A 9,703-nucleotide genomic window follows, 5' to 3' on the forward strand; every position below is an offset into this window, starting at 1 on the left:
TACAGTGCCTTGCGGAAGTATTCGGCCCCCTTGAACTTTGCGACCTTTTGCCACATTTCAGGCTTCAAACATAAAGATATAAAACTGTAATTTTTTGTGAAGAATCAACAACAAGTGGGACACAATCATGAAGTGGAATGAAATTTATTGGATATTTCAAACTTTTTTAACAAATAAAAAACTGAATAATTGGGCGTGCAAAATTATTCAGCCCCTTTACTTTCAGTGCAGCAAACTCTCTCCAGAAGTTCAGTGAGGATCTCTGAATGATCCAATGTTGACCTAAATGACTAATGATGATAAATAGAATCCACCTGTGTGTAATCAAGTCTCCGTATAAATGCACCTGCACTGTGATAGTCTCAGAGGTCCGTTTAAAGCGCAGAGAGCATCATGAAGAACAAGGAACACACCAGGCAGGTCTGAGATACTGTTGTGGAGAAGTTTAAAGCCGGATTTGGATACAAAAAGATTTCCCAAGCTTTAAACATCCCAAGGAGCACTGTGCAAGCGATAATATTGAAATGGAAGGAGTATCAGACCACTGCAAATCTACCAAGACCTGGCCGTCCCTCTAAACTTTCAGCTCATACAAGGAGAAGACTGATCAGAGATGCAGCCAAGAGGCCCATGATCACTCTGGATGAACTGCAGAGATCTACAGCTGAGGTGGGAGACTCTGTCCATAGGACAACAGTCAGTCGTATACTGCACAAATCTGGCCTTTATGGAAGAGTGGCAAGAAGAAAGCCATTTCTTAAAGATATCCATAAAAAGTGTCGTTTAAAGTTTGCCACAAGCCACCTGGGAGACACACCAAACATGTGGAAGAAGGTGCTCTGGTCAGATGAAACCAAAATCGAACTTTTTGGCAACAATGCAAAACGTTATGTTTGGCGTAAAAGCAACACAGCTCATCACCCTGAACACACCATCCCCACTGTCAAACATGGTGGTGGCAGCATCATGGTTTGGGGCTGCTTTTCTTCAGCAGGGACAGGGAAGATGGTTCAAATTGATGGGAAGATGGATGGAGCCAAATACAGGACCATTCTGGAAGGAAACCTGATGGAGTCTGCAAAAGACCTGAGACTGGGACGGAGATTTGTCTTCCAACAAGACAATGATCCAAAACATAAAGCAAAATCTACAATGGAATGGTTCACAAATAAACATATCCAGGTGTTAGAATGGTCAAGTCAAAGTCCAGACCTGAATCCAATCGAGAATCTGTGGAAAGAACTGAAAACTGCTGTTCACAAATGCTCTCCATCCAACCTCACTGAGCTCGAGCTGTTTTGCAAGGAGGCATGGGCAAAAATTTCAGTCTCTCGATGTGCAAAACTGATAGAGACATACCCCAAGCGATTTACAGCTGTAATCGCAGCAAAAGGTGGCGCTACAACGTATTAACTTAAGGGGGTTGAATAATTTTGCACGCCCAATTTTTCAGTTTTTTATTTGTTAAAAAAGTTTGACATATCCAATAAATTTCGTTCCACTTCATGATTGTGTCCCACTTGTTGTTGATTCTTCACAACAAATTACAGTTTTATATCTTTATGTTTGAAGCCTGAAATGTGGCAAAAGGTCGCAAAGTTCAAGGGGGCCGAATACTTTCGCAAGGCACTGTACATAGGCCCATCCATTCCCAAATCATCTGGGGAAATGTCTGTGTACATCAGCTGCTTAACCCCGGCAGCACCTGTGGATGCTAATGTTGCCTCCATTGCTGCAGCTTGGCTGTGTATCTAGATCAGGGCTGACATTAACCAAATTATGGTTGGGCTTTGTGGTCACTTCCGTGGCTTATTCCCAATTTGGGTGCTGTTCCAAACCACTTTCTTATGTCCATACTGATTTAACGAGAGCCATGCTTTGCACATACTGCTTTTAGAGTCTGAGCTAGTTTACCGCAAAGAAAATCTAGTACCACCCACTAGACACCTCTACCTAACTATAAGGACAACCTTGTAATATAATTGATTGGCTGGTCATACAATATGGATATGGTAGTTGTTTTTAATTCACTACGCAGGGGGGTTATTTGACATCCAAGTGCATATTATTATTTTGTTTTGCTTTGCATTAGACAGTTATTATTCCATTTCCAAAATGTATGACTCAGCTAGATTTATAGCTGTAAAAGTAATTCAGATTTATTTTGTCAGTGAAGGAATTTGACTGAGGAGACACACTAACCTGTGTGGCGGGGACGCGGCTTCTTATGGCTCATCCATAATGCTGACACCGCTCTGCTCCCAGCTTAGATCCAAAGTATGCATGGTTTACATCACATACATATGTAACATGCTTTACTCACAGTACATACTCAACGAACAACTGCGTGTTCCCACTTTGACATACTGCATATTAAAGCAGTGAATGTACAGTGGCAAGAAAAAGTATGTGAACCTTTTGGAATTTCATGGTTTTCTGCATTAATTTGTCATAAAATGTGATCTGATCTTCATCTAAGTCAAGTACTGACAAATATAATGTGCCTACAACAACAGCAACAACAAAAATTCTGATCTTTCATGTCTTTATTGAAGACACTCAGTCAATATTCAAAATGGTAGTGGAAAAAGCAAGTGAACCCCTGGAATTAATAACTGGTTGAACCCCCCTCCTTGGCAGCAATAACCTCAACCAGGCGCTTCCTGTAGCTGTGGATCAGACCTGCACATTGTTCAGGAGGAATTTTAGCCCATTCTTCCTGGCAGAACTGTTTTAGCTCTGTCATATTCTTTGGACGTCTCATGTGTATGCCTCTCTTGAAGTCATTCCATAGCATCTCTATTGGGTTGAGGTCTGGGCTCTGATGGTGGATTTTGTTTTTCTGAAGCCATTCTGTTGTGGACTTGCTCCGGTGTTTTGGGTCATTGTCCTGTTTCATCACCGAACCTCTACAGAGGTTCAGCTGATGTACAGACATTCTCACATTATCCTGAAAAAGTTTTTGATACACTTGGGAATTCATCTTCCCTCAGTGATTACAAGCTGGCCAGGCCCTGATGCAGCAAAGCAGGCCCAAATCATGATATTTCCTCCACCATACTTTACGGTTGGGATGATGATTTCATGATGATCTGCAGTGCTCTTTTTACACCAGATGTAGTGCTGCATGTTCCTTCCAAATAGTTCAGTTTTAGTTTCATCAGTCCAACACACATTTTGCCAATAACACTGTGGAGTGTCAATGTGCTCTTTTGCAAATTTCAGGCCTGCAGCAATGTTCTTTTTAGTAAGCAGCGGCTTCCTTCATGGTGTCCTGCCATAGACACCCTGCTTGTTCAGTGTTTTACATACTGTAGACTCATGAACACAGATTCAGTCTGTTTCTGTCACATCTATCAAAGCAGTGTATCGATGTGGCTGGTTTTAATCTTATAGTGGCAAGAAAAATTATGTGAACCTTTTGGAATTTCATGGTTTTCAAAAAAAAAACCACACAAAAATTCTAATCTTTCATTTCTTTATTGAAGACATTCATTCAACATTCAAAATGGTAGTGGAAAAAGTAAGTGAATCCCTGGAATTAATAACTGGTTGACCCCCCCTTGGCAGCAATAACCTCAGCCAGGCGCTTCTTGTAGCTGTGGATCAGACCTGCACATCATTCAGGAGGAATTTTAGTCCATTCTTCCTGGAAGAACTGCTTTAGCTCTGTCATATTCTTTGGACGTCTCCCGTGTATGGCTCTCTTCAAGTCATTCCATAGCATCTCTATTGGGTTGAGGTCTGGGCTCTGACTTGGCCACTCCAAAAGGCGGATTTTGTTTTTCTGAAGGCATTCTGTTGTGGACTTGGTCCGGTGTTTTGGGTCATTGTCCTGTTGCATCACCCAACTTCTACAGAGTTTCAGCTGATGTACAGACATTCTCATGTTATCCTGAAGAATTTTTTTGATACACTTGGGAATTCATTTTCCCCTCAGTGCTGGCAAGCTGGCCAGGCCCTGATGCAGCAAAGCAGGCCCAAATCATCATTTCCCCCACCATATTTTAATGTTGGGATCAAAGTTCAAAGTGTTTATTTTGTCATATGCACAGTTAGGAAATGTGTTTCCCTGTACAATGAAATTCTTTCTTTGCCGTCCACATGAATGCCACGAAATACAAATGAAATATAAAGTAGATAAGTAACACAAAATCTAAAGCACTTTAAGAATAGAATAGAACTTTGTCATTGCACAACAAAGTACAATGAAACTGAATGCACCCCAACAACAGTTCACAATACAAGATAAACGAGCACAAAAAATAAAAAGACTGTAACTCATCCATTTTGTTTGTGAGGAGCATAGATGGTAATGGAGGTTTGTGCAGTTTCTTCTTCAGTTGAGTTAGCAAGCCCCCTCTGCAGCCCCGCTTTTGTTTCCTCTCCCTGCGCCGTCTCCGTCACTTGCTTGGCCCGACAGCAATCCACGGTGCTCCTGGAGGTCTCACTAACTCCAATGGACTATTGTTGGTCTTTATATAAGCATAAGTCACCTCAGTATTGACCTGCATTCCTATGCCTATCAGATCTTCTCGACTGTAGGTTATTCCGTAGCAAGATAAGAGCAAAAAACAAGTCCAAAAAAGAATAAAAGCACAAAAGGGTGCTCAGTTGCGGGTAGCATTTTTTTTTTTGTGCTGTATTTATCACCATAGGACACTTTAAGCAGCAACAAATGCAGCAATATAATAAAAGAATATAATAGAGAATGTATGCTGCATGGGAGCAGCATGTGCAGCATTCAACAGTCATTGTGCAATTATGCATGTAACACATAAGTAACACAAAATCTAGGACACTTTAAGCAGCAACAAATGCAGCAATATAATAAAAGAATATAATAGAGAATGTATGCTGCATGGGAGCAGCATGTGCAGCATTCAACAGTCATTGTGCAATTATGCACGTGCAAATTCACTGCTGCACTCACATCCATGAAGCTGAGCATATAAATTAAATAAAGGACATATTCAGACACTTTCTTTATCATTATAACGACTTAATTATTATTATGCATTTGTTTTTATGAACAGTGACCACTGCTTCATCTGGAGGACTTTTGAAGCGGAATTCAACGTGATACTAAAAGACAAACAAAGAACGGCCAATATGAGCACTAAAAAAACGGATCGATAACTACAACATTTGAAAGACTCAGTGGGAAAACTGGTATTTCCCTTCTTTCACCATTTTCTGTGTGTCTGGTGTTAGAGATGTCATTTTAATGCGCAGGGCATTCTGCAAGTTTTTATGCGTCACTCGGTTTCTCTCCTGCGTCTTTATGGCATTCATTGACGAGAAAGTTGCCTCACAGGTGTAGGTGGAAGGAAACACAGTAAGCACATAAAAAGCAAGCTTCTTGATTGTGCTGTAATCCTCAGAGCACGCAATTCTTCTTTATATGTCCTGTTTTCGTTGTCAACTTTCCTCTTTAGGCCTTTTGAAAGCGACGTCGTTTGCTTGCTAGCTTAAATGTGGAGCCAATTGTAACTACGCAAATAGCGACAACAACATTGCAGACGAGGGGGCGGGAATAATATTTCTTTATTTTTGTAATTATTTTATTAGTTTATTCATTTCCTTTTACAAGTCAGCACAATGCTTATATTTTTTTGTATATATATTACCTTTAAATTGCAAAATATATTGATGGCCCACCATCTGATGACGTAGGAAAAAATGCCCCGAGGCCACGCCAACTTGCCGACCCCTGGTGTAGAGGATGGGACTGAGGACACATCCCTGTGGGGTACCAGTGTTTGTAACAATGCTGGCTGAAGTCCTATTGCCAATCCTGACAGTCTGGGGCCTGCCAGTCAAAGTCCAGGAGCCAGTCACAGAGGGTGGGGTGCAGACCTAGTGTGGACAGTTTGTGGGGGACAACTGTGTTGAAGGCGGAGCTGTAGTCAATGAAGAGTATCCTGATGTAGGAGTCTCTATTTTCCAAGTGAGAAAGGGAATAGTGGAGGGCAGCCGCGATGAGGTGGCCCTGTTGGGCTGGTAGGGATGATGCTTTCATGATGATATGCAGTGCCCTTTTTACGCCAGATGTAGTGCTGCGTGTTCTTTCCAAATAGTTCAATCTTAGTTTCATCAGTCCACAAAACATTTTGCCAATATCGTTGTGGAGTGTTAATGTGCTCTTTCACAAACTTCAGGCATGCAGGAATGTTCTTTTTAGTAAGCAGTGGCTTCCTTCGTGGTGTCCCGCCACAGACACCCTGCTTGTTCAATGTTTCAGTTCAGTGTTCTTGGTAATATAGCCAGAGTCCCAAAGTCTCCATTTGAGGATCCTTTGCCTAACTGTAGACTGGTGAATTTTTAGTCTTTGAAATCACTTTATAACCCTTTCCAGCTTTATGTAAATCAGCAATTCTTGATCGTAGATCTTCTGAAGGTTGTTTTTGGTGAGGCATGCTCACATAAGCATATTCTTCTTGTGTGGAGCAAACTCAAAAGGTAGTGATGGCCATCTGACACCGAGGCCTCGATACATGTTTCGAGCTGGGAGAGGGATCTTGCACGAACCACTGCCTCGAGGCTTGTATTGTTGCTGAAAAGACACATGACTGATGACATCCGACGCAGAAACAGCTGGCCTAAGTGACTCCCGTGACCAGGTCAGACCGTCGATATGGTGTCATGACGCAAGATCTCCCTGTGCACGTCAACAGGTGCGTAGGCGTAAGGGTACTATAAATGCACTATATGATGCACAACGTGGGTTTGTCAGCGTAGTAGGTGTGTGCGTAGTTGCTGTCGGTATGATCATTGCTGCTGGTGTGTGATCACCATGGAGCCAGCTAGGAAGAGACCCTGTTCTCCAATGTGGGAACACTTTCAGTTGATCGGTCCAAAGACAGTGGAGAAACTTTTGTTCTTGAATAAAAATAATTGATTCTCCATCCCTTGTAGTTATTCACACCCTGTCCTAGTTACATACGCACACATTACCATCCTAGCACATCCTGTTTCCCCCAGCACGCCTTCTCCCACCTACTACACTACATATGTTCATAGACTCGACCGACTGACCAATCAATCTTTACAAACGTTTTCACACCATTCACACAAAGCCTAGTTACACCCATCACATAATTCAGACATTTTTCTGCTGCATACAATTTCGCCACCAGATGGCACTAAACAGAATCTTTGAATGAATGAACCAATACTCGATACAAATGATGAAGTGGTTCGATACAGGTGTCATGTGTCAATTGGACATCACTATCAAAAGGGTTGAGTGTTTTTTATCAGTCAGAGTAGCTCTAGTCCACACCTCCAAACTCATTTTTGTAACAAGACTCCAGGTATGCTAACACCTGACTCCAATTAGCTTTTTTGAGGTCATTAACTCAAGGGTTCACATACCTTTTCCACTAGGACTATGAGGGTTTTATGGTTGTTCTCAATAAATACATCAGAAGATCAGAAACTTTTTTGTGTTGTTGTATTAGGCACATTATATTCATCAGTACTCTGGACTTAGATGAAGATCAGATCACATTTTATGACAAATTAATGCAGAAAACCATGAAATTCCAAAAGGTTCACATACTTTTTCTTGTCACTGTATTAGAGTGAGTGTGGTGCCACATTCAACACACACATAAAGAGAAAAAACCTGAGAACAATTAATTGAAAAACTGTCTTCAGTTCAGTTTGAATCTAGTAGCTACTGAGTGCAGTCAGCCTGCTGCACCAGTTCTCTGTAACAGAGCAGTGCTGACTCTTGCTTTGAGGAAGCTGGAGTTGGAAATGTGTGACACATGCCAAGAGTGAGTCAAGGCAGCACCACTGATATGAGGGTATAATTTGGTCTGTGACAAATGAGCTGTTCAGATGGAAAACTGCAACTTGTGGCCCAGGCATGGACTTGTGATTCGGTGGCTCATATGTCTGACTGCAGTTATGAGTTTTCCTGTCTCTGTCTGAACCTTCTGCTCTGAGCTGCTTTCTTTCACATGGCTGAGTGTCAGTGAGTGAGGGAGCCAATCAGCTGAGGGCCTGGCTGCACAGAGCTAACACACAGCCCAGACAGTGAGGCTGCTCTGTGGTTGAACCTTTCCTTCATGCTTAGCGAGCCCATCTCTTTGTACAACGTGAAGGCCTAAGCCACTAATAAAGGCATGCTTTTAAATGTTAGCTCATTCTTTTATTGCTTTCCTATGTGTCATTAGCAGAAAGAATCCAAGGCAGATATTCTCCTTCCTTTGTTTGCCTCCTCTTTTCCTGCCCTTTGTCTTTCTTTGAAGTGACCTCTGTTGAAACCACCTTCATATGCGACAGGTGTTTTCATCAGATTGCGTGTGCTGACATCGATTGTGTTACATTGTATTACATGTTTTTTTTTCTTTTCAGTGCCATCATTGTGAGGGCATTTTGGCTGTGATCCAACTTTCCATTGAGTCTTAGTGTGAGTGTCAAGGTGGGCACAAAGTTACATACAGGACTGTGTCAAGGCAGGTTGGAATCGGGCTGTCATCTCTCCAAACAATCAAATCCAAATGAACATAGATTAGTAATCAATCAAAGCAGTTCAACCAGAATCTAAAATGCCTAAACATGAAATATGTTAAAGAATCTTTTATTCGTTGATTGTTTTGGTAATGTCAGTATTATGTCCTTTTCAGACCTGGAGTGTGTAACATTGTCTCTGATGGTTCAAGTTCAGACATAGTAGTCCATTATGTTAATGTTAGTTATGCTTTTATGATAATACCATTATGGAAAGAAGCACAGTACTAAGTACTGCTACCTTTTAACACAATTCCTTTGTCTCCCTATGTCCCCTCCCTCTATCTCCTCTTTGCTTCACGCAGCATTTCAGTGGGCCTGCAGGCTCCACACCGCTGCTGAGACAGGATGAAGAGGTTCAGACGACACGGCCATGAGTCCGACAGAGATCGACTCAAGCAGGAACTCTTCCAATTCAACAAGGCAAGTGAACCCTGCTGCAACACGCAGTTCTAAACTGAACACAGCTCACTACAGGGGAAAGGAAAAGGTAGAGCCAGAGACAGAAGGTAAAAGCAGAAATCATATCAGCTGACTTCCCATCATGTGCAGCGCATTTGCATGCACTTAACGAGGAGAAACTAGGAGCCTGACTTGCTTAAATTAACCATGTTGAGGTGCTGTGTGGGTCCTGAGGTCCTGTTCACTGATAGCACAGTGAGAGAGGGCAGGCATGCTGAATCTATGGCTGGTGGTGTCTCAACCTGAGATGGAAATGATTATTCATGCTTTTATTTCTTCTTGGTTAGATAACTAACTGAGCAGTTGTGCACTAAAACCTGTGATTTTGGAAGACGTCTTGATTTATCTATCTCAGACTGTTGGGCACTTGCCTCCTGAAGGCTTGAAAAATGTGATCCTATCCTTTCATAATAATTGAGAAGACATAAAGAGACAGAGATCTACAGTATGTAGTTGTTATGTGACAGCTGCTCTTGGCTTGTGGGAGATACACATGTGTATCAAATGTTAAACTGTAATTATTGCTATGTTTGCTGTTCCCTTCACTAAGAACAATGGAACAAAACAGGTACTGATGTGTAAACAGACGTTCAAGGGTGTGTCCACAAACATTTACGACTAATTGTTTGATTGTACATCAAGCTAGTGCATGTGCACCCAGTTTCACAATGACTGAGATGTATAAACAGACTCATGATTATACATGGTTTTATAAATC

At 41.8% G+C, this 9,703-nt stretch overlaps 1 protein-coding gene across 1 annotated transcript in view; it reads left to right on the forward strand.

Annotated features, from left to right (window-relative positions):
• llgl2 (LLGL scribble cell polarity complex component 2) overlaps positions 1–9,703 on the forward strand; it is a 71,182-nt gene that overhangs the window by 15,421 nt on the left and 46,058 nt on the right. The window contains exon 2 of the mRNA XM_020608903.1: positions 8,829–8,946. Within this exon, the coding sequence (XP_020464559.1) occupies positions 8,872–8,946 (75 nt within the window). The 5' untranslated portion in view covers positions 8,829–8,871. The remainder of the gene's footprint in view (positions 1–8,828; positions 8,947–9,703) is intronic.

This window comes from Monopterus albus, unplaced genomic scaffold, assembly GCF_001952655.1.
Source record: "Monopterus albus unplaced genomic scaffold, M_albus_1.0 scaffold96.1, whole genome shotgun sequence".
Classification (NCBI taxonomy): Eukaryota; Metazoa; Chordata; class Actinopteri; order Synbranchiformes; family Synbranchidae; genus Monopterus; species Monopterus albus.